Raw genomic sequence first — 25521 nt, forward strand, 5'->3', positions numbered from 1 at the left:
AAGTGAAAGAAGTGGAAATGCAAATGACACCATATCTCCAGGAAGATGGAATGGGAAAGGATCATAAGCTTCATTTCCATCATATGAACATACAGACTTAATATTCTCCTCAGCTTGTTTATACCTTTTCCAAAATTAAAAAAAAACCTGCTATTCTCTGATGTCTCAAAGGATGAAGATATTCTCAAAGTAAAAATAAAATCATGGAGGATATATGTGATTGAGTTACACAGACAAATGAGAATGGCAAGAATCCTGGGTAGAGAGTGCAGTGTAAGTGCAACAAACACCAAATCTTCAGTTGGACAAAGCAGGAAAAATCCATAAGTTTATTTTCTCTATGTGACTTACTTAATATTCTCCCCAAATTGTTTACTCCTTTTCAAAATGAAAATAAAAACTGATCTTATCAGTTATCTTGAAGGATGAAGATATTCTCAAGGTAAAAATAAAATCGCTTGAGGAAATATCAGATTGAGGTATTTAGAAGAGTGAGAATATGAAGGAGCCCAGGAAGTGAGAAAAGGGGAAGTGCAACAGACCCTACATATCCAGGTGAATAAAATGGGAAAGACCCGTAAGTTTAATTTCCTTCGAGTGAATATACTCCCTGGATGACGTAATAAGAAAGAAATTTTGGTTGAAAGATTTGTAGCTGGTGAGCCATTGGGTGATCCTGAGTACTAAGAGAACTCCACTCCTCCTTAAGGGTCAGCAACCTCCTGCCCTCACAAAACAATCGCCCATCAATATTTTTGAGATATTTTTTTCTCAAGAGAGAATTCTAAATATTCATTGCTCTTTAGGATTATGTAGAAGTAGTAATCACTGTGGAAGTAGATGCTGATGAGAAAGAAGTTTTAGTGCATGGAGTTGTAGCTTATGAGCCATTGGTTGAGTCTAAAGCAAGAGGAGATCTCTGTGCCATCATTAGTCAGCAAACAACTGCTCAACTAATGAATTTAGGTCAATATTTCCACTTACATTTTCAGCCATTGCTCTAGATTCTTGGAGATTCACCCTGTTGGTCTGCAGATCAAGCATTTGCAATGCCACTGGAAGTGTACAGGAAGAATTATATGCAGCCATAATAACAGATATTCTACCAAAATAATATACCAAGGGGGGATATGGGAGCATAATAGATAACAGGATACCATCTGGTGTTTGTCAGTTTTGCACATCAGAAAAATGCAATTAACAGGGTTACTTGTGTAGAATCAAGAATATGTAGCAGAAAATAGGAGTAAATTGGAGGATAGGAGGCTTATCTTGAACCTTCACATATCTCTTCAGATAGCTAGGGGCAAGTGGCAGATAGGGAGTCCAGATAGGCATGGTTAGGAAGAGGAGAAATACAGGAGTGTAATAATCTGAAGCACACTTTTGGTTCAGATGTTTCTTTCCATTGTATCTCCTAATTTCTATTTACTGACTGTGAAATGTACAAATCATTGTCACAAAGTCAATATTTCCAATTTTGCAATGAGATGGGGTCAGATTGCTGCATTAATATCTCTCCCTTGCTTCATTTTTTTCTCTTTCACCTCCTAAGATACATTCTTTCAAGTAAACCCTTAAGTCTCCATGCAGTTATTGTGAAAAGTAATATATAGTAAATTAGTAAGTAAGACCAGTTGACTTGTAATACAGGTAGTTATCCACCAAGAGACCTTGTCTCTGATTCAAAAGATAATCTGCTAGATTTAAACTATAATTTCCATTTTAATTTTTATCACCCATGATAAGAGATGGATAAATTACAGGATCCTTTACAGCATAAAAAATGAGTGACAAATATTCTTTTGTTTTGTTGCATAATTTATAAGATTTAATTCCAAACTAGGAAGACTTTAGGTGGTAGGAACTGCATGAAGGATAAACCGCACTTCCATAACGTTAGGGATAATTCACCCAATGAATTGTCTCAACTGGGAAAATTACAATGGAGTTTTGCAATGAGATAGGAAATCGCATAAAAAATTACACTTGGAGGACCAGAATACTCTTTTTCTTCACCGTCAGATAGGTGCAGAAATTTATAAATTACCTACAGCTAATCCTTAACACAGCATTTCCATATCCTGGACTGAAGAAATATTTTATGCTTAAAAATCAGAATTATGTGTGAGCATTTGAACATTCCGATGAGCATGAAAATTCCCAATATTTCCACAAGGACAAATAAGGTTGAAATCCAACCAAAGGGTGGGAGATGATATCATTAGCATCATTCCTTCTCTGAAGAGGAATGCTTGGTAGTAGAAACACTGTACCCTTCTGGGCACATCCCTTACCTTTCCTAAGGTGCAAGTCATAGGACTAACATCAGAAGAGATTCCACAGTAGACCTGACTGAGCGAGTGATTTTTGCAAGGGTTAAGGCGTTTACGCATACCCAAGCAAGTGAGTGATTGGCAGGTCACTGGTGCAGAGGGAAACCTCTCGAAAGCCCTGGTTGTGTGAGTGCCTGCATCTAGTAAGGATTAAGACTATTTAGTTAATCCAAGGTGGAGAGTGCCTGATTTATTTGCATTTATTTTATTATGTGTGATTGGCGGGCTGGTGCAGAGATAATTCTCTTGCAAGCCCTGTCTGGTGAGTGCTTGATAAGGGCGAGGGTTAATGCTATTTAGTACACCTTAGCCAGAGCATTTTTTGTAATCATATTTTGGTTTCATCGCTTTCTGTTCCAACTTCTCTTTATCATTTTATTTTTTTTATTTGATTTGAATTATTTTTTATTTATATATTTTACTTATTATTTTTTTCTAATTTTTCTTCTCTCTAATTTTCCTTACCAAATCCTTTACCCATTTGTAACAGTATGACTGGGGTCGACTCTTCCCATAATATTTAAAATAATAAATTTAAATTAAAAAGATCTCATGAAATCTCAATTCCATGAGCTCAATAAATTCTATATTCTGCGCATGAACTTTTATATCACACTTAAGAATAATTTGAATACTTTTTTACATTTCATGATTAAAAGAATCTCTTTGAATTGTAAATGAAGGCACTATTGAAGGACTATTTTATATCTATCTTCCTAAACATAAGTGTTTAGAGTATATTCTGTTATTATGGGTTACACTTTCTCAAAGCCTAATTAAGCATGAGAATGGTTGCAGCATCAGGGCAATTTTGAAGGGCAGGTGGAGTCTTTTCTGCGCGTGGAAGAATGGAAAATTCCATAAAACCCCAGGCATTACATCTTGCGATGATAGTGTAGTTTTTATGGGAGGCTACCGACAGCTAAGGTAATTTGCACCATTAGGGATGGGAAACGAAGGGTCGCAGAAACCCGGCATCATCATTAGCCAACTATGTTGAAAGGTGCCAAGGGGTCCACAATTTAACTGCACCATCTGATGGATGTCGCACTCACTCAAAATGCTCTCCACAAAGCACCACAAGTAGGGATCCGGATACTGCTGAAAAATATTTGTCATCTCCAGGATTTGAACCTGGGCCCTTTTGGTGGGAATCCTTTGTATTAGCTACTGCACCATCCCAAACCCCTCATACGACAATGCAGGATGTTACAGCCCACATGGGTAAACTCAAAGCCTTATTATTCCAATAATGGGAAAAATGAGCCTCACTGTGATGAACTGAAAGTAATCAGAGAAGCAATGGTTCAATGCAAATAAATGTAATTGCTGTAAATATAATGTCCAGAGAGTAGTCTAGCATATTTTGAAGTGTCATGCAACACCTTAACTTCTGTTTTGGCTGGCATTATATCCCCATTGACCTGGGACCCAGAGACAACTTTTGCTACAATTACATGGCCAGAGGTATCAGCTGCAATATGCATTATTTAAACCACAATAATTAACAGGCAATATTAAAACCACAATAATCATGCATTTCGGTCCACCGACATCAATTAATGCAAAACGAAAATTTACTCCATAAAAGAATGAAAGTTATAGCACCTACTTACAGTTTTATTGCAATTAACATAATTGCTTTTCTATGCATACTGTCCGTTCATGTGTTACGACCGATAGAAAGTATAAAACCCACATTCTCATTAGAAACCTCGGGTGAACTAACGAATTGCTAAACTTGACGTAATTAAAACCCTTATTGCAATGATTCAGCGTAGTAAGTACGCCATATTATCACCAATGACGCCACCTATAATCAACCGTATATTATTGCCTAAATCTGATATACTACGTTATATCTAAGAAAGATTTAAATTTATTTACTCAAAAGGACGGAATTCAGAATAAAAATAAGACCTGTTTTAGAGGTTACTTTTAGCACGACTCGTATATTTTAAAGATAATTATACGTATTTATTAAAAATGATATGTTCCAAGTTTAAGACTTTTTAGTTTTTAAAAATTATACAGACACAACAAAACGAAAAGTAATATTAAAAATGTGGCTAAGTGCGTGCCGAATAGAACTGTTTTAGTAGTCGGAAAACTAATAAGCAAAAAAGAACAAATAAAGGTAGTAGCTTATCGTATGACACTCGTACGCATTTTTTCCATTATATAAGTAAAACGTAAGTAATACATTGAGAAAGGATTCGCTGGTAAAGCCTTTATATCATTAGATCTACTTCTCTTCAGTAAATAGTTATCATTGAATCTTTGATTAGTTCACTAACATTACTTTAAACCCTATTGTAGAAGTGTAAAGAATGATATTCTTATAAGTTTTATGGAAATAATTACGAACCTCTCTGAGATAGAAAAGTTCCAGAAGAAATTTCATTCTCTCCGCCGAAAACCTTTATCTATTTCCGCGGTTTAATTTTAACATATTTACTGTAAATATCGTAAAGATGCACTATTAAATAAAAGAAACTACACAGATAAATGTAGTTTATTAATGCGACAATTTCAGAGTGCAAACAAAAATAGTTCGTCTTGAACGGGATTCGAACCTGGAACCCATGAAGTCCGGCCGAGGACTTTAACCAGTTAAGCTATCAAGGCTTCCCCTTAAACTCGGAAAGTTGGGGGGGGGGGGGGTGACATAACGGAGTCATCCGCTAATATGCATTTCAATACAACAATTTCAGTGAGTAAAAATTATTCGCCTTGACCAGGATTATCCCTATCCCGGTCAAGGCGAATGATTTTTACACTCTGAAATTGTGGAATGCATATAAGCGGATGACACCGTTAAAAGTTACTGTTGCGGTATCTCCCGCAGTTTCTTAGAATTTGTTAATTAATATTATCATGAAGAATTTACCTTGATCGAAGTTTCGTTGAACCTATTCCCAAATGGGATTTGAATCTACCCGTCAATAGCATGTTTATTTAATGATGCCAGAACAATTTCAGAATTACTCTAAACGTCTTTAACCCAGGTTGCAACGAAAACAGAAAAATACGTCTTTTCACCTGAGTCCAAAGCACAACCACCAGCATCGCTTTGAAGAGAGAAAATGTTAAGTTCCTTCACATCCCTAACAACGACAACAATTTGTAACCACCGTCAACAACTTTTAACAATAGTATTTACTGTTGATACAAGAAAACTAATCAATTAGTGCACTTAAAAATAATATTATCGGTCAAATATTATTTCACCGATAGTATTTTCGGTCAAAAATAGATGTTTACCTCTTATTTCCAGCGTACAACTATCGTGAGGCTAAAGTGATGCTCGCGATCTCTCCGAGGACTGACCACGAACTGCTGGTTTGGAGCCGAAAGGTAGGCATACCTCAGAGAGGTTGCTCGATTTCTGCAGGCATTTCGGGGCTCCGTCTACCTTTAGGCGGCGTTCCAATCGTGTAAGAACACTCAGAAGCGTTCCAGCATTCACTAAACGTCTGAGGTCTCTAGGTGTGCAGCGGGTAGGGTATTCTAGCGCTCCTGGGCTTTTCTAGATTAAAGTATAGGTCAGCTTGTAGTTTTAAAAAGTCTCTGTCCTAGTTTAAAAGTCACCTTATCCAAAAGATTTGGCTTCAAATGAAGTGAGGGTCACTGCTAGAGATGTATAAAATGAGTCACTTAACACGAAATCGGAAAACTGATATCGTCGACAGTTTCCCCAAAATTCTCTTCCGTTTACAGCAATGACAGAGTTAATAGAATCGAGGCGGTGTTTTAATTTCATTTAATAACATTAATAATGTTAGCAAGGCTGAAGTAATCCTATGTAACGGTTTGAAATGTGTTTGGTGCTCGATTAAAAGTCCTCAATCCAAAAGGAGCTATCTATGGTAGGCCACTGGGTGGCAAAGATAATTCAATTCTAGATGTGGACCAGCAATTGAAATATTTCTCATCCTAAAACCACCATCGTGGTAAAATGGCTGGTGATGATTTAAATCTATTGGCTGGAGTACATATAGTTTTGCAATGGGGGGAGCAAACAAAGATACCTGCGAGTCACTATTGCATTCTTTAACTTTGGGGAAATATAATAATAAGGTTAAAGAGAAATGTTATCTTTTAGATCTCATTTAGAATATGTTGCTCGTATATGGGATCCTTATGAAGTTGGATTGATTGCCGAATTGGAACGCGTGCAGCGTTGAGGAGCTAGATTTTTAAAACGTAATGAAAAACTGAGCAGCGTATCAAAATTATTAGAGTAACTAGGCTGAGAATCACTCACGGAGCGAAGGCTATATTACAGATTAAATCTCTTGCATAAATTGGAAAGGCGTCTCTTTAACGATTATGCTGAATATGCAATAGGTAGAAGAGATCATGTAAATAAAATTTGAGAAATTTAGCGCAGAATAGATAGATTTAAGACGTCATTTTTCCCACGAACGATAAGGAATCAGATTAAAATTACTTTTGCCCGACCGAGGAGGGAAAGGTGTTTTGAGTCAAGGTTATCTGGCGTGTTATCGCCCCCTGCCACACACCCTAGCGGTGGCTTTCAGAGTACTAAATAAACTAACTAACGTTGTTCTCCATACATTACCTGGTCACTTCATCAACTAGGGGTGATTCTATACCCAACTTATTAATGACAAACGTATCCGAATATCTTAAATATTAAAACTATTAACGGAAATAGTGACCACAGAACAATAAATGCTAAGTTTTCCTTAGGTGGGGTATGAAATAAGAAGCCAAAAGAACATGTTAATTTTCAAAAGAGAGGACTATACGGGCTTATGCGTGTTACAAATTTCATTCGCAACTTTTAAGAAAGATGGTATCCACCGAAATTCTGAGGATACGTGGAATCATCCTTGACATCACGCGCCCAGAAGTCAACAGGTTCACTCCAAGCAAATGTATAAAAGATAACAAGGAATATTTGGTTTCTGTGGCCCCCACCTCCATCCCTGTCTCTCACCAGGAACCGTCTGAGTGGGAAAAGGATTCTATTGATAGGCCCTAGTAACGATATGCATTGACAGCAGATACGTTTCATCACGGTAAAATCAGATGAAGAAACGGAATGAAGCGAATGTATCGTCTCCCTGGGGCAGATATTAACAGCGACTATTTTTTACAAAATGCATAATTCGAGACGAGACTGAAAAGAATAAAAAGAGCCGCGTGAGTAAAAAAGTGGGATTTGAATTGATTAAAGGATAAGAAAAGGAAGGACATCGGTGCGAACATGTATTAGGAGATGAAGAGAATGAATACAACAGCAGAGGAGAGCGTAGATGTGCAGTGGAAGAGAATTTGTCTTAGTTACTTTGGGAGCCGACTGACAGCTCAGGTCATTTGCGCCATTGGGATGGACAGAAAAGGAAGGGTGGAGAGAAACCCCGCGTCGGCGTCAGCCTTCTCGTTTCGTAAAGAACCAAGGGGTCCGCAGTTTAAAGTCCCATCCGACGGACGGCATACTCTCTCGAAGTGCCCCACACAAGTAGGGATCAGGACACTACTGAAAAATATCTGTCGTCGCCGGGATTCGAACCCGGGCCCTTATGGTGGGAAACCAGTAGGTCAGCTACCATTCCGACCCCGGATGGGAATAAATGAAGTAATTTTTTTGAAAGTAATTTGAAATATAAGGGATTGAAGATCGATCGATGGGTGATGATCGAAAAATAAGAGGATAGAAGAAGGCACTGAAGTCAAAAGCCATATAGGGAAAGTTGCCCAGAAAACTGAATAGTGAACTATGAACATGTATTTAATTCAGTTGAACTTTAGATTACAGGCAATATGCTACACAGCCATATACTCGGCTCGTGGCTTCAAAACAGCAAACAATGCTACATTGATCGCCTTAAGGTTTGTGGAAAACTATACAGGAAAACTGTAACATGATTTTTCACTTGGCGGTGCCTCTCAACCAAAAATCCCTCGCTACCCTCCCGTCATTCCAAACTGCCAGTTTTAGTCTGCTTTGCACACCATTCAACTGAGCAAACATTATTCGTGGTCACGGCGAACTGAGGATTAATGGGCCAGAGGCGGTCTTTCCTCCAGCCGTTGGTCAAGTGGGTGGAAGAGAGTATGACTCAGGTCGCCTTATTCCAATTCCATCGTTCACGCAATGCAGTGCATAAACTCTGTACTACTGGGCGTTCATCCGCGGTCTTCCAGGTTCCGGAACTAAGAAGATCATAGAAGAGTCACGCCAAGTTGAGCGAGTGCGTCTTTTTAGACTTCTTGAATAAGACGGATTGTCGGAAAATATTTGTTCTGACTTCCTCATTTTCCCCAAAAAATTTACCTTCGGATAAAAGTGCCTTGGGCACAATTCAAAACCAATCTTGTAGGCACGCCAGTGCATAATATTACCTTTATTATCGCGAATGGAACACTATTTCCAACGCCCGCCTAGTCCGGAGGGTATAGAACGAAAGTTTTTCGTGCGACTTGGTTGGTTATCGGACGAAATTATATTCCTTGGATTTGCAGTATTTTTTCCTCACTCAAATGAGCTTCTACTGTTGTGATTATCTCTTTGTTATAGGGAGCGATCCGAAATAAGTAAAGACTACACGAAGAGGTTCATTAGTCTCGCACAAAAACTAGCCTGCGGTCGAGAGGTGCAGGTGGAGGAGAAAAGCGGAGATTCGAATGCGCGTCGATTGCCGGCCGGCCCTTGGCCGCGTAAGAGGCCGGGACGGTACTCTCTGACCTGTTGAGAGAGCGCAACGTGAGCGCACTAGACGACGAAAAGCCAAACGAGGCTATCTTGGGATCTTGGAACTGCGTGCCAGTAACCAAGCCGGGGGCGAGATTTTAGTCATATAGAATATGCTGCAAGTATATGAGATCCTTACAAAGTTGGATTGATTGCCGAATTGGATCGCGTGCAGTATATAGGAGCTAGATTCTTAAAACGTTGTTATGATAAACTTAGTAGCGCACCCAAAAGATTAGAGCGGCTAAGATGGGAAACACTCAAGGAGCGAAGATTAAATTACAGATTGAAGCTCTTGCGTAAACTGGAAGGCTTCTTTAGCAGTGATGTTGAAAATGTATTATTGCCCCCATCGCTCAAGGGTAGGAGAGATCATGCGAGTAAAATTAGAGAAACTAAGTGTAGAACAGATAGATTTAAGATTTCAGTTTTTCTACGAACGATAAGGGACCAAAATAATATTGCCCGACCGCGGGAGGGTCATATTCGGGTCAAAATTAGTCTGGTGTGTATTCACCCCCTGCTACACACCCTAGCGGTGGCTGCAGGGTACATAAATAAATAAAAAAAATTAAAAAGTTAGATCAAACAAGTTAAACATGTTAGTACCCCGATGCAATTTCGAATATTCGTTCAGAAAATCGCTGCTGTGGCTTGCAGGATACTAAAATAAATAAATGCATGGATGGAATGGAGGGAAGAAAGAGGTGTGTGGAATTGAAGAGGGACTTACTACAATGCTCGATGCAAGGTTGTTTTTTTGGGAAAGGTAAGCAAATATATAGTTTATAGATAGGAAACGCATCGGATCAGTGAAACGGAATTTCCTAAAGAATGCAATTACATTTTCGGCTGAGCTGACCATAAATTCCTTTAGATAATCGATGTTTTTTGTTATTCGGAGTATCAATCGAGCAAAAGAGACAAAAATAATACGAAAATAAGAAAGAAGTCTTGACCACGTTTGCGCACACGGATTATCCGGCTCTCAAAAAACTTTTTCAGATCCTACCCTATTCACGGACGAAGACCCAGTAAAGCGAAAACTGCCTAAATCACTAGCTACTCAGCTCGCATATGCAAGGAAAGGTTCTGGCTCGCTACCCTGAATGCCTTGTTTCACCTAGTAACGCTTATTAAGAGGTCTTACACTCTGAAATTTTTGCATCGTAATGCATATTAGCGGATGACTCCGTCAAAAGTTACTGCCGTGGCATATCCCGCAGTTTCTTGGAATTTGTCAAAATTTAACTTTGAGTTAATAATTGCGTTTGATTTTCCATAAGTATTTATCTATTTATTTTCTCCATGGTTAAAAACGGACCAACGCCCACTGGTCAAGACAGAGAAAAAACGAGCGAAAGAGTGATTAGTTAGTCGAGGGTGAAAGTCATGCACGTATTCCATTTCACTCACCGACGGCATTCGGCAGAAAACCTCCCCGCGGACTGGTGACCGATGACCTCTGCACAACTGAATAAAGCCTCCTCCTCGTCTGATGTGTGGATGATAGAAGGAAAAACACAAATAAATGATAATCAATTTGACCAACTTCGCGTTACTCTACCTCACTTTTTTTAATTGACTGACCTCATCTCCAATCACAAAAGTACACGTTAATTGCTGTTTCTCCGTGGATACCAGAAGAATCATATTTTCTGCTATGATAAACACTTACGTGTTGCTTACAGTGGTAAATTCGATTCTTCGTACTCCCCCGATGCCAATCGGCTCGACTCGCGCGAATTGTGAATGGTTCCCTCGACAGACAGAAGGTGGCGCTGCACACGTAGAGTTGAAAGTCCGATAGATTGGCAACCATCCGCCGTGAAACAGGTTGCATTTGACGACAGGAGTGCACAACGACCATCATCGCGAGGACGAAAACAAGCAGTCAGGGAGGGGGGAGGAGGACATGCTTATTGGACGAGAGAGGGGGGTTTGATGATGAAGGGACTAACCAGACGTCCCGGGCAGGGAGTATACTCCCATGTCCTGGGTTTTGTCTCAAATTCATGTCACTCGAATGAGGCGTATTCGGCCGAGTCTAAAGAATACGCTGCACGCTACTAGTGCAATGTTTTTGCGTCTGGAGAATGGTTCACCTATGGTAACTCACGTTTCATAGCAGGCATACAAATATGATCGCTAAATGTAATTATATCTCACAATATGCTCACATGGTCTATCACTGCACATTTCAGTGCTTGAACCAGCATTTCACTGGTAAAACTCACCACGGAATAAGCACACAAAAACTTAACTCCAACCAAATTATTCTACAGAGAAGCAAAATAGCAGCAATACGCTCTACAATGATGAAAGCTCTTGGTGGTTTTTCTGAATGATGGCATTTTTACGCGTCTAGAAAATTGTTCATAACGGTCTTACCGTATGTACCTTCTCGCAGTTATTAATGGTGAGCGAAGGGAGAATTGGCGCTGCAAAAGAAGAGAGCAACGCCTCGTGAGCTCACGTTGCTCCAACACCACAGAGTAGGGTGCATCGTCCCCGGTCCCTTACGCGGCCAAGGGCCGGCGATCGTCGCGCGTTCGAATCTCCGAAGTTTGAAAAGAAGTCATATGAAATAGCTGAGAAATAGCAAGAAAGAGTGAAGTGGAATGAAATGCAACAAGGAATAGTTGACGTGGCGGATGACGTCCTGGGTATGAAAAAACTTAAAGCTTGGAAACCTTCGATGACAGAGGTAATTCTAAAGCTAATTGATAAGAGACATAAGCTAAGAGCACAGAAAGATATTGAGAGTAAAAAATAAGATAACAGACAAATTTAGAGAAGAAAATGAAATGTGGACAAAAGTATGGACGAAGGAAATAGAAGAGAATATCCAAACAGGAAAACAAGATCTAGCCCATCAGAAAATTAAAGCTTTTCAATATCAACCAAGAATAAGGTCCATGGTGATTAATAACAAAGAGGGAAGGCTGTTGGTAAATAATGAATAAATATGTGAACATTGGAATGAGTAAATGGAGGAAATAACCCATGAAGAAGATATAGCAATAGGAGGGTATAATATTGAAAGTAGAGAAAAAGCAAGAACAGAAATTTGATCCCCAATCACAAAGAGGGAATTAGAGCATTCCCTTCAAAATTTTTGTTTGAAAGACAATAGATGTATTATGTACCGGCTGAGATGCAAAAAACCTTAGAAATGGAATGAAGGGAAGGTTCTTGAAAATAGTAAGGAAATGTTATGAACATGGGAAGATACATGAAGACTTCAGAAAAAGCAAAACTGTTATGGTACCGAAAACAGGGAAGGCAATTGAATTCATGAATTAAAGAACAATTGCTATTCTTTCACATGGTGCTAAAGTCCTGTTACATACAGCAAGGAACAATCAAAAAGCAAGTGGAGGTAAATGTTTGAAAATATCAATTTGGCTTCAAAGAAGGTAAAGGAATGAGAGGAGCTATCCTGGCACTGTGCTTGAACCTAAAGAGAATGCTAGAAATGACCAGGAAAAATTTTCCTTACTTTCATTAATATGGAAAAAGCCTTTGATATTGTAAATTTGAAACAAGGAGGAGAATATAAATAGATTACAAAGACAGGAGGCTTATATTTCAGCTCTACCAGAAGCAAAGCACTTTAATCAAAGTAAAGGGATGTGAAAAAGAAGCAAAGATTAGAAAAGGAGTAAGACAAGGATGTCCCCTTTTGCCATACCTATTTAACTAATATATTAAAGATACAATAGAGATGATGAAGGAGTAGAATAATGATATAGAGACAAATGGATGAAAGATACACTGCATTAGGTTGCAGACGATATTGTAACCCTGGCATATTCCATCAAAGACATGAATAATATTCTCAAAATCCTGTCCACAGCTTTGGAAAAATGGTAACAGAAAATAAATGTGAAGCAAACCAAAGCTATGATAGTTTCTGAAAACATGACAGAACCTCGTGTAAATTTAATGATAGGGGATTCAAGGGTAAGCAAAGTAGAAGAGTTCTGCTACCTTGGGAGTAAATTTCAAGAGATAATAGATGCATCTCTGCCATCAAAAGAAGAATAGCCTTGGTAAAGAAGGCATATGAAAATTTTAAAAATCTTTCTTTTTAACAAATATATGAAATTGTAAATTAGAAAATCTTTTGCAAAAATGTTTATTTGGAATACATTTACATATGGATGTGAAACTTGGACATTGGGAAAGATGAAGACGTCTCAGTTGGTAGCAATGGAAATGTGGATTTGGAGAGAAGTATAACAAGAACAAAATGGAGAGACAAGAAAAGCAAAATTGAATAATTGAGAGGAATTAAAGATAAAAGGAATTAAAAGAAAGGGATGGAGAAAATAAAAATTACATTTTTTGGGCATATTCTGCTGCATAAAAACTTCCTGGAAAATATAATGGATGGAATAGAACAAAGAAAAAAGTTACACGAAGACAAAAAAAGAATTTTCGGAATGGCATAAAAAGTACCACACAAGTCACAGAACATATGGATTTGAAAATAATAGCAATGGAGAAAGATATATAGCTGCAACAACGGAGCTTCACTTTTAGAAGATGATGATGTATATTTGAGTATTAGTGTTGATGAAGTTTTCTCAGGTCTGCCACCAGGTCAGGGGTTCCATATTGGCTGATGTTTTGATGCCAACTTGTGCATTGTCCTAAGGGTAGATGAGGATGATGCATGAGTCGAGTATCGAATGTCGGCCAATATGGAACCCCTGACCCGGTGGAAGACCCGAAAAAACTTCATCAAGCAAAAACACCAGGAAAGCACCAGATCTTACTTCAGTATTAGTGTTGCTACTTTACAAACTGAGAAGTGGTTTGAGCACTGAGTAATTTGGTTCTTTAATATTTAAAACTACCTCTGTATTTAACAAAATTTAATGAATGTTTATTCATTAAAATTTTTCGTTGTGATTTCACTCACACAAATTACTACTGAAAATTATTTTAGTTATTCTTTTAAATGACTAAAAATGTTCTGATGATTTAACAATAAAATCAATACAAAACAGATATAGAATACCTGATAGCAATATGATTTTCTTCTTAAAATCATTGCAGAGTTCAAATACTAATATAATAATGGGTAATTAAGAATAGTTTTTATGAAATATTATTGTGAAGATCTAATTCAATTCTCAATAAATAAAGCATGATAGCAGAATAAGGAAGTTATACAATATATACACAGGTTACATGTTAGAGAACATGGGATGGGAAAAAATATATATAATCTATAAAAATATATACATAAAATATCCCCTATCTCCTCTGCTGCTGCTTTTCCACTTAGTAAGGATTTCATGCAATGGTGGAACATTTGCCTTCCCTGCTGCTGGCCACAACACACAACTGAGCCGGCTGGGTCCTGTATTTGCTAGGACTCATTTTCATAATAGTGCCCATCATCCCCCAACTGGGGAGAGATGCATTTGAAGCCACCTCACTGAGGAATAAAAGTAGATGCTATGCTAGACTACCATTCAACTTACTCTTATCAACCACCTATGTACATGGGCGACCCTTCCAGTAGCAATTATCACTGTTCCCACCAGCACAGTTCTAGGGGTCATCAGAATGTACAAGCCCTTCCACTACATCAATGTTGTATGCCTTGGGGAGGGATTATTGTTACATTAATTGCATAAAACATGATCTAATTGGTGTGTACAAAAGGATCTTAAATATTTGCACCATTTATCATTAGAATGAAGATTTAGTAAATAGTTTGTCATCCACCTCATGACAGTTGGTGTATATCACAGAGGAAGGATACTATGGGATACCACCAGCTGGATGTCAGATTTTATTAAAAAATGGTTTTAAAATGATTATGAAGCTCTATATTTTTAGCCCTAATTTTAATGCGTAACTGTGAATTCGGACTCAACACCTTTGGAAAACATGGAAAATGTATTCAATGGAATGGATTTACTTTAGTTTCATTCCTAAAAAATAATCAAGAGCTAACTATATGGTTTGCTGATGAAGTTATTTTATGTAAAACATTAAAATTCCTCCCTCCCGCCCCTGCTTCCACAGATGTAGGCCAATATTGTCCTTTTTCCCAAATTGAGTCCTTCCTCACCACTCTGCCATCCTACCCGTCCTCCTAATACAACCAATGGTCTAACCACCCCTTCAGCTCCTCCATTCCATGTTTACCAGTTGATAACACCTATCCCATACCCTATTTTCTCTTTTCTTGTTTGGTATAACATGTAATAGCTATACATGGATTTTACCATGATTTTTATTTATTCATCATCTTGTTTTGTTGGAGCAAGTTTGAGACTAAATGAGTATATTCCCTTCTTTCACCTAACCTCTAAACATAACATTGAAGACCCATGCCCTAGGAGAAGAAAAACCTACCAAGGATCCACAACCTCCGATTAGTCAGTTGAGAATGTTAACCCACCACCACCAGGTCCAGATTATGCCATTGCGTTGAAAAAATAGTCAGTGTATTAAACTATACACAAGGTTTTTTGTGTTATCCTTTCATTATGATGGTTCTCTAATTGCTACTACCAAATGGTATGTCATTATCATCGAAGATAAAAAGAGTGTTAAGAGATATTTCAGGTGGAATTGCCCTTTTTTTATTAATAAACACTAATAAATGAGCAAAACAATTCGTTTGAACATACAACATGGAGACAGAACTAACAGCAAATATGACTGACATATTGCCAGATAAAACAAAAATTAGTAGGGATTTCAGAATCAACAACAAATAATAAAATAAAGTATTAATTACTTTTGGTGTAAATAAAGCTTGTAACTTTTGAATCTGAATTCTAAATGTAGAAATCATTTAAAAAGTTATATTAGAACCATCATTAGTCCAAAACTTAGGATAAAGAAAATCAAAACTTTCAGAATAATGAACATTAATTAACTCAGTCATTTTGAAAGCAAAAGAAAAATTATTCCTTTAAAAATATAACTTCACATAGATCCTTAAGAGGTAAATCTCTGAAACTCAAATTCTCTTGGTCCATCAAAAAAACAGAGATTGTTTTTTCTTCAGGTGGACAGAAAGCTCTCTCTGAACAGGTTCATTTCTGGTGATGAAGACGAGGTAGCTTTGCTCTTTTAGACAAGCCTAACCTAAGAACTTTTGATCCATGATAAAAATTTGAAAATGAGGGTAACTTCCTGGGATTCGTATCTTCTTTACTGTCACTCATAGTCAGTGATTTGTCTTCTAAACCTAGAATTTATTAAATATAAATCACTTTTTTTGCAAAATATATATGTGCAATTCAATGTTTTAAAAATATATCAACAATCCTTAAGCAGTGAGTGCAAAATTCCAATAATAAAATGGTCAAAGTGAATTTTAATTTTTAGTAATTAAAAGAGTACATCTATGTCTTGGCAATAACTGAAAAAAGGGAGGTCCATTATTTGTACCAGGGTGGCTATAGAAATGTTTGCAAGGGTGGATTCCAGATTTTCTACACAATTACGTCTTAAAAATAACATTTCACCTAACTCACTTCAAGCACCCTCATCCAAAGCATTACACTTATATAAAATTATCCATCACAAGATGACAGTGCAAAGTAAGTCTATTCTACAGCCAAACAATGCAAAAATTTTTGAAAAATTCAGATATGCAGTTTTCTCTTTTCCAAATTTTTTCTCATTCAAAAAAGACATTTAAATACAATGAAAGAAATTTTGAGCATTTATAATAAGTTTATTTATCTTCTTAAATTGGAAATATTCATTTTGATACTCTCTGCAGGATGGGAGAAATTCATAAAATGGATATGGTGTAATCAACGGTCGTATTGTATGAACCCTCTTACACTTTTTTTAAGTTGATCAACCTCAAGGTCAATGTGAAATCATTATTTCCAAGATTTGAGGCACCAGACCTTTCGTAAAATATTAGTATTTAACATGTTTTGTTTAGTGATGGTAAAAATAAATCTTAATTTGGGTAATAATTTGAGTCTAGCGCACAGAGAATGGAAAGCTCCATTATGTTTCCGATGCTCTGTTTAAACAATCTATATTTCTGCAGTGCAGGAATAGCTTAGCTTCAGGATGTACAGAAGATCAGTTTGGAAGAATAAAAGGGTTTCTATGGTATGCATATTCACGGTTTATGGTTAAACATTATCATTTTTTTAATTCTGAGATGAGAGCAACCCAAAATGTGAAAAAATTTAAATTACCTAACTTTCTATACATTATTTTGTGTAATAGGAGAGGCAATGAATGTATTGTTTTACCATTGTATAAGCTGTGTACATCCTAAACCTACCCAATCTAGTAGAATAGTAATAATACTGTAGAATCACAAATATTCAATATAAATTACCTGCAAGACGATCCTGATGAAATGCAACATCCGGGACCTTCTGGTCACACACCTCTTTTATCTCCACTTGCTCTAATTGCACTTCTTCAAGCTCTTCCCATTCATTTTCATGTAGTTTAACAGGATGAGTAGGACCTTTTGTTGTGAGCTCACTTCCAAAATCATTAGCTACATTTTCAGTTACTGTATTCGTGTTAGACTTGATCCAGTCACTCTGATTATTTAAGGCACAATCAATTTTTAGAGGGGGTTCATCTTTTACAAACACTTCATCAGGAGAAATGTCAGGATAATTAGCCTCACCTAGCAATTTAAATCTTTTATTTCTTAAGTGCAGTCCTTCTAAATTTAATGCTTGAAGTGTTCTTTTTCTTCCTTTAAGTTTTAAATTTTCCAATTCCCCATCAGATAGTAAATGGGTTTCTAAACATCTACAAGAATGAACAGTATTCAAAAGTCCACACAGCTGAGTTTGGCAGCTTGCATCGGCTGATTGAGAGCATGAATGATAAGTTGTGCCTGACATTAAATCTCCTTTATTCTCAAATAAAAGCTGCTTGTCCACAAGTGAATCCAGATATGAATCCAGAGAAAATGAAGAGCTTTCAGTAACAATACTATTCCCCTTTGACTCACTCTTAATTTTACCTTGTTCTCCTGATAAAATTTGTCCCTTTTCGGATGCCATAAGGTCTGATGCCATGATATTCTGAGTTTCAATTCCATCAGGAACAATCTGATGATCATTTTTCTCTTCATTCATCAGTGCACCTTCTAGATCATAAGATGCATATTTTGGTGACACTCTCCCAATTTCATTGACAATTTCCTCTTGGTTCAATTCATAGATACCATGCACCAATGGACCACCACTCTTCACATCCACTAATTTTTCATGATAAAAATCAGCTTTTACAAATTCATCATTTAGTTTAGACTCAAAAACTTTTTCTACGGAATCATAATTTATTCCACTATTCCTTTCACTCATTCCACCACCTATAGATTTATTTTGGTTAGTAAAATTGGGTGGATTTGTAACAGAATCATCTGGGTTCAAATTTTGATGGATTTCATTTTTTATGCAACTTGTGACACATGTAATTTCATGGCAATTAGTGGGTAATGATGATAGGTCTAAGCTTTTCCCATCTTTACTTTTTCCTTCTGCACCAACATTAGTAAAACTAGAGGTGGGACATGCATAAAAAAATGGAGCATCTTTTGGAGTACACTCTGGTCTTACTTGTGATTGACTTTTTGATGTGTTACTGAGTTGCTTACTCTCTCCAAATGATTCTGAGTCCATAACAATATTTAAATCTTTGTCTTCTACATTAGATTCATCCAATATTAGGTTGTTTGGTTGAAAATCGGATAATTTTTCAATTCCATCAAATTCCATAGGAAAAATTTCGCTAGAAAATTTCATGCTCCCCCTTTCTATTGTTGACATGGACATGCTCCCCATGTCCCTTTCAACAATTGCTATACTCCCTTCACGTGAATCTATTTCCAAGGGATAGAGAATTTTATTTTGTGATCCCAAACATTCATAGTCATTTATAGGATGATTCTTGGACAGTTCTACTCCAGAAATCATATAATCTTCTCCCCTTTGAGATGAATAACATTCATCTTTACTTTTATCAATATCCGCTGAATCCTTAACAAGTGTAATTTTGCTCAGTTGCATTGATTCATTCAGTGAGCATTTACCAGTAAATAAATCTAACTGATCATTTGCGCTATTTTTTTCAGGATCTAATGCATCTTGCACTTCAAAGACTCGATGATTTTCTACGGCACAATTTTTAAAGACAACATCCATTTTGCAGAGTTTATTGATATTAGATAAATTGAGACTTTTATTCCCATCAACAGCCTCATTTTCTTCCAACGTATCTATTTCCACACAAGATGCACTTGACTGATGGTGCAAGGGAAGAAAATTTACTAGCTTACTATGACACACCTCATTTCTCACCTCAGACATATTTGTGGAATTTGAAATTTCAGGTTCATTAGGAAGTAGAGAAGTCACTGGTTCTTCAACAAGATGTTTCATGGTATCACATTTTTCATTAGCCGAAGAGTTTTCATTTTCCAAAAAATCATTCAATGCATCTTTCTCTTCCATGCTGTGGGCTTTGCTGTCATCATTTTTATCTTCCATTGATATAAAACAACCATTCTCAGCGTTTTGAAAGCTGGTGACCTCCAAAATGTTAGCTTTACCATTGTTAATGGTTTCATCGGCTGAAATTACTACCAGTTCATGATTAATTCCAGCATTGTTCTCCCTATCATTAATTAAGTCCTTTGATCTTGCACTCAATATTTCCACTGGGTGGAAGAAACTGTGATTTTCTACAGTGCAATCGCCTTTAGTTTCTCTTTTGGAAGTGACACACTCATCTTCAATACATTTATAATCAGACGCAGGCAGAAAAATTTCTTCTCCCTCACAGTCAATTTCTCCATTGGTGGACATATTCTTTCCTTCAATTAAGTCAGATAGAACCTTTTCATTTACCTCATTATTTTCCATGCTTCTTGAATTCAATGAAAACTCTTCAGTATTTCCTTCTTCAACTTCACTGCTGCCACCATCATTACTATATTTCCACTTCTTGGTTATTTCATCCTTAGGGGATTTGGTTTCTTTGCAATCAGTCTCAATATTTGCCGATGGAATGGCAATGCTTTTATCCTGGATTGACTGTTCATGATTACATATGATATCATCCTTAACTGCTAAGAGACGGAGTTCATCAGCTCCTTCAAAGATTCTAACTCTGGATTCAGTTTCATGTGGGTATACACTAGTGTCTACCTCTTTTTCTTTTATATCAATTGAATCACCACCATCTCCCATGGCAGTTTTTTCTGAATCTAAGGATTTCCCAGATTTAAATGGCACTGAGACTAAAGTATTCTGTACACCATTATCATGATTACTAGATTGACCAACATCTTCTTTCACATTGTATTTTAGTTCAGTACAGGCATCCAAAGTTTGTAACTTTCTTCCTTTGATTTTCTCATCTGTGAATTTTAATTCTACATCCCTCAGCTCATTGAACTCACCTCCAAATTCCTGTACTTTCTCTGTCTGGATACCTGTCAGAATATTCTTCATCTGCACATTTTCTAAGTCAACAATTTTACCTACCTCAACAGTTTCAGCCATTTCAACACCTTTTACACATATGTTTTCAGTTTCTGCATAGCTGTTTCTCTCCTCATTCCTGACCTGAAATGCAGCCTTTTCCTCGTTAGCTCTTATTATTTTTTCATTATCTGTTTCTGTCATCTTAAAATGGCTCACCTGCGCTGATTTCTGAGAGTTTACATATTTAGTATCTTCCATGCTCAAAGTGCATTGCACATTTTCTTCCACGACTACCTTGCTTGAACAAACTTCAGCAGGAATCTTCATTCGCTCATCTTCAACTTCACCAAAGGTTTTATCAACATTTACATCAATTCTCACAAACAAATTTTCTTCAGAAAGGAACTCTACTTCTCTTTCTGCTAAAATATCATCCACAAGCTTATCAATATCTTTTCTAAATGTGATTTCTTCCATGGAGATACTCATATTATCATTATCTTTTGTATCTTTTCCTATTTCCTTAGGAGCATTAAGTTCACCAACTACCACTTCTTTTGTGGCACTCTCCAATTTTTCACAATCACACTGGGCATCTTCAGCAATACCCATTTTATTTTTACTTGATGTGCTTACATCATGATTCTCAGTTCCATCCAAATTTTCTGTTCCAAAAGGCTTCATCCCTGGTAAAATATGTGAGGGAGGCTCTTCTACAACAACATTTTCTAGTTTTTTGCACAATCTGAGCTGGACCCTCTCCTCAGTTTCAAAATGGCCTTCGAGATTAGACTTTGCTTCTATTTTCATTTCATCAAGCTCCTTGTTTTGGATTTCCTTCTTACTAATAGCCTGAATCTTACCATTGTGATTGTCCCATGAATTTAATTCTCTTACTTCATCGGTTTTAAATTCATTTTCTCTAGATGTTGATCCAATTTCTTCCCTTTTCAAAGGTAGCTGCAACAATTTTTTTGGAGATACAAGTCCTTTCACAAATGGGATTGCACTAACTTTGTCGTTTTTTTCAACTTCAGCTCTACTGTTGCCAATCGGCTTTTTCACCATGTATAAGCTTTCACATTTTCTTAGATTGGAGGTGAGGTTAGAGTCATATGAATCATTCTTTAGTAAGCGCTCACATCCTGAATTTTGATTGCTATTCAATAAAACTGATAGAAACTTTGGTCCTGCATTATCATGTGATTTTACATAAGACGAAGAATCCGGTAGATACACTTTTCTGACATTATCCCACAAACTTCTTCTTGGGGCTCCTTTAGGAAGTAGCTCACCTTGGTAACAGGATGATTCAAAATATTCTTTACCAGTATTATTTTCACTATCTATCCTCCATGACAACCCTGAAAAACTATCTACACCACTGGCAACAGTACTTCTATCATATGTTACACCATCACCTAATGTAATGGGCATTTCCGTTTCATCAGAGATTACCTCATCATTACTAATTTCTCCACTCTGGTTTGATATGTCAATTTCTGCATCTTTATACATAAAATGTGCATTGAATTGCTTTTCTGGGCAAGAAATATTTAACATTTTATGGTTTGAGAGGTACCTGGAAAATTTAATACTCTTCTTTTGAGAAATATCATTGTGGTTCTCCTTAACAGTGGATTTTTTGTACAGCTTTGATGACATCCTTTCCCTAAAAATATTTGTCAAATTGTTTGGGTCACCATCTATCATAGAAGAATATTCATGATGACTACGAGGTTCTTCAGTATAATGCTTTTCAAGAATGGTAGATGCTGCATACTGATCATGAGAACATGAAGGACCCTGCCAGAATTGGCATGCCGAATGGCTCATTAACCCAATTGAAGGATTCAATATTTCTTCAAACTCATTTTCTTTTAATTCAATATTGGTTAATTTTGGTCTTAGCATAGTTTCGCCGTCAATCACTCGACACACATCTTTTGCTTGAATTGGGCTGATCCTTCCACAGTTCATTTCCTCAAGAGACATAAATGGAGATGGATCAATGCCAGTATCTTTTTTGCCAGTCAATTTTGGTCTTAGCATAGTTTCGCCATCAATCACTCGACACACATCTTTTGCTTGAATTGGGCTGATTCTTCCACAGTTCATTTCCTCAAGAGACATAAATGGAGATGGATCAATGCCAGTATCTTTTTTGCCAGTCAATTTTGGTCTTAGCATAGTTTCGCCGTCAATCACTCGACACACATCTTTTGCTTGAATTGGGCTGATCCTTCCACAGTTCATTTCCTCAAGAGACATAAATGGAGATGGATCAATGCCAGTATCTTTTTTGCCAGTCAATTTTGGTCTTAGCATAGTTTCGCCATCAATCACTCGACACACATCTTTTGCTTGAATTGGGCTGATTCTTCCACAGTTCATTTCCTCAAGAGACATAAATGGAGATGGATCAATGCCAGTATCTTTTTTGCCAGTCAATTTTGGTCTTAGCATAGTTTCGCCGTCAATCACTCGACACACATCTTTTGCTTGAATTGGGCTGATTCTTCCACAGTTCATTTCCTCAAGAGACATAAATGGAGATGGATCAATGCCAGTATCTTTTTTGCCAGTTAATTTTGGTCTTAGCATAGTTTCGCCGTCAATCACTCGACACACATCTTTTGCTTGAATTGGGCTGATCCTTCCACAGTTCATTTCCTCAAGAGACATAAATGGAGATGGATCAATGCCAGTATCTTTTTTGCCAGTCAATTTTGGTCTTAGCATAGTTTCGCCGTCAATCACTCGACACACATCTTTTGCTTGAATTGGGCTGATCCTTCCACAGTTCATTTCCTCAAGAGACATAAATGGAGATGGATCAATGCCAGTATCTTTTTTGCCAGTCAATTTTGGTCTTAGCATAGTTTCGCCATCAATCACTCGACACACATCTTTTGCTTGAATTGGACTGATTCTTCCACAGTTCATTTCCTCAAGAGACATAGGCAGAGATGGATCAAGGTCAGTATCTTCTGTACCATAAGTTAGTTCTTTCTCAGCTTTGGCCAGAGTTTCATTTCTGTAGCTGTTTATTTCTATCAAGCGATCATTTTGAGTCGTCTTGAAGATAACATCTACTATGCATAAAAAGAAATTATTTGATTTTAATTTATGCCAAAATAATGGAGCAATTTAACTTTTTTTGTTAAAAGCCATCATTGTACAAACCTCTATCATTAAGAGAAAAGTTTCCATATTTGCTCGGTGGATTGGTGTCATCTGTTACTTCATCTAGATTTCCCCTGATGAGCAATGGAAGAAGTAATTAATGAAATATTATACTTATCCAATAAGGTTGGCATTGAAACTAACATGAAGTTCAGACATTTACACATGATATGTCTCATGAGAATGATTTAGACAGTTATTTTGGCCAAAACCAGAGTAAATTACTTGATTACTGGTTTGACAGTTGAGAGTAGATCTTGTCTAAAATAATTTTTTTCTGTAGTGTGCAACATTCATGCATTCAAGAGAAGGGAGGCCGGTTTCTTTCCCTATGCACCTGTGGTTTTCGAGAAAGATGTGATTCCCAAAATCAGTCAGCTTGGTAAAGCTAGGTCTGCCTAAAGGAATCATAAGGATTTTAAACTGGGGCTCTTCGACTCAGAGCTGAATATAGTCCTAACTGAGTGACCATATCACTAGATATTATAAGTAAAAATTTTTTCCAGCTAAAGATCTCAACAAATTTTGTTAGGAGAAATTTAAATGATCTTCAATATACACCTGAACGTAATTACGCATAATAAGCCCTGGCTAACAAAAGCTTTCCAGTTGTCTCAGAAAGCTACAGTGCCATAGGTATGGTAATCAAAAGGGGGTTTGGGGGTTTTAGCAATAGGGTAGGTTCATGGTGATTTCAAATTTTTACGGGAAAAGCATGATTTTAATCTTTTATGAACCATGATTATTGCATTAAAACCTAGATAAATAGGGAGTCAATTATAGTAGTCACCTAAGGGGATAGGGAAGGGTTCTCCCTGATGTACCTCAAACAAAATTAAATACAGCAATGCCACAATTAATATTTATTTTCTAGGTCCATGGTTTCACAGATGTGTGGCATCATCAGGTCGTGATGATGCCAAACAACAGTGAAATAATCAACCAGAAAATAGATGTATTTATTGTGGAATTGCTGTTTCACTTTATCTCTACGATGGAGAAATACCACCAAGTAATGACTAAAACAACTCCATTAATGTATAAGATAAAAAATTCTGGCAGGTAATTACAATTCATCCATGCAGAAGCTGTTAGAAATGCAAAAGATTGTCTTCTGAGGCTGTACCTGTGAGTGCAATTTTTAATTAACAATTGCATGTCTGCGGCAGCATTCGGTGGACTATTACATATTTCCAAGATTTTACAATATGCATTAAAGAAGACAACATAGAGCACCAAAAGAACCTGCAGTATGTTCAAAAGGGGTTAGGTTTGATGGAGTTTAAGGTTAAATACAGGAAGTGAGAGTTAATAATGCAGTTAGGGTGGTTCTTTATGCACAGTTTTGAAGGATATGTACATCAAAAAAATTAAAGCCACTCGAAATTCATCCAAGGCAAAGAACTATTTATAAAGGTATTTCTTGAATTTAGTAAAGAGCTGCTTAAAAGGAGGTTGAATGGTTTAAATCTTCTGAATTTCTGTAGCCTTAGGTTGCAAATATCTTGAAAAAAGTAGAAAATTCCACAATTTGAAATACTTTGACCCATTTCTTCCAGTCATATGGGTATCCAAAGCATCCCTGATCACATGTCTAACATTAGAAGTAGCAATATTCCCGTGCTATTTTACTGGGAGTGGTGGAAGAACTCTCTTTCTTGTTACCAAGTTGTTCCAAGAAAAGTTATCTAAATACACAAAAACCCTTGGTCATTTGTTTTCCAGCATGGAAATTGATGTAGTACTTGCATGACTTAGGACTCACAATAATTCTCAACTCACCCATTGGGGGAGAAAGTGAGTATTTCACAAA

General features: G+C 36.9%; 1 protein-coding gene across 1 annotated transcript; it reads right to left on the bottom strand.

The window, feature by feature from the left end:
- Positions 1–930: 930 nt before the first annotated feature.
- Positions 931–25494, bottom strand: LOC139691085 (uncharacterized). Its single transcript, XM_071588830.1, has 3 exons — positions 25491–25494; positions 17408–23617; positions 931–1055 (listed from the first exon to the last, which is right to left on the bottom strand). Exons 1-3 carry the CDS (start codon positions 25492–25494, stop codon positions 931–933), a joined length of 6339 nt encoding a protein of 2112 aa, XP_071444931.1.
- Between the last annotated feature and the right edge of the window lie 27 nt (positions 25495–25521).

This window comes from Hetaerina americana, unplaced genomic scaffold (assembly GCF_022747635.1).
Source record: "Hetaerina americana unplaced genomic scaffold, ioHetAmer1.1.p SCAF_3, whole genome shotgun sequence".
Lineage (NCBI taxonomy): Eukaryota > Metazoa > Arthropoda > Insecta > Odonata > Calopterygidae > Hetaerina > Hetaerina americana.

Excerpts from the sequence above, each read along its gene's own strand:
- LOC139691085 (XM_071588830.1), bottom strand. Across the intron at positions 1,056-17,407 it reads TCATCAGGATCGTCTTGCAG|TGGCATTGCAAATGCTTGAT; the intron begins GTAATTTATATT and ends GTACACTTCCAG.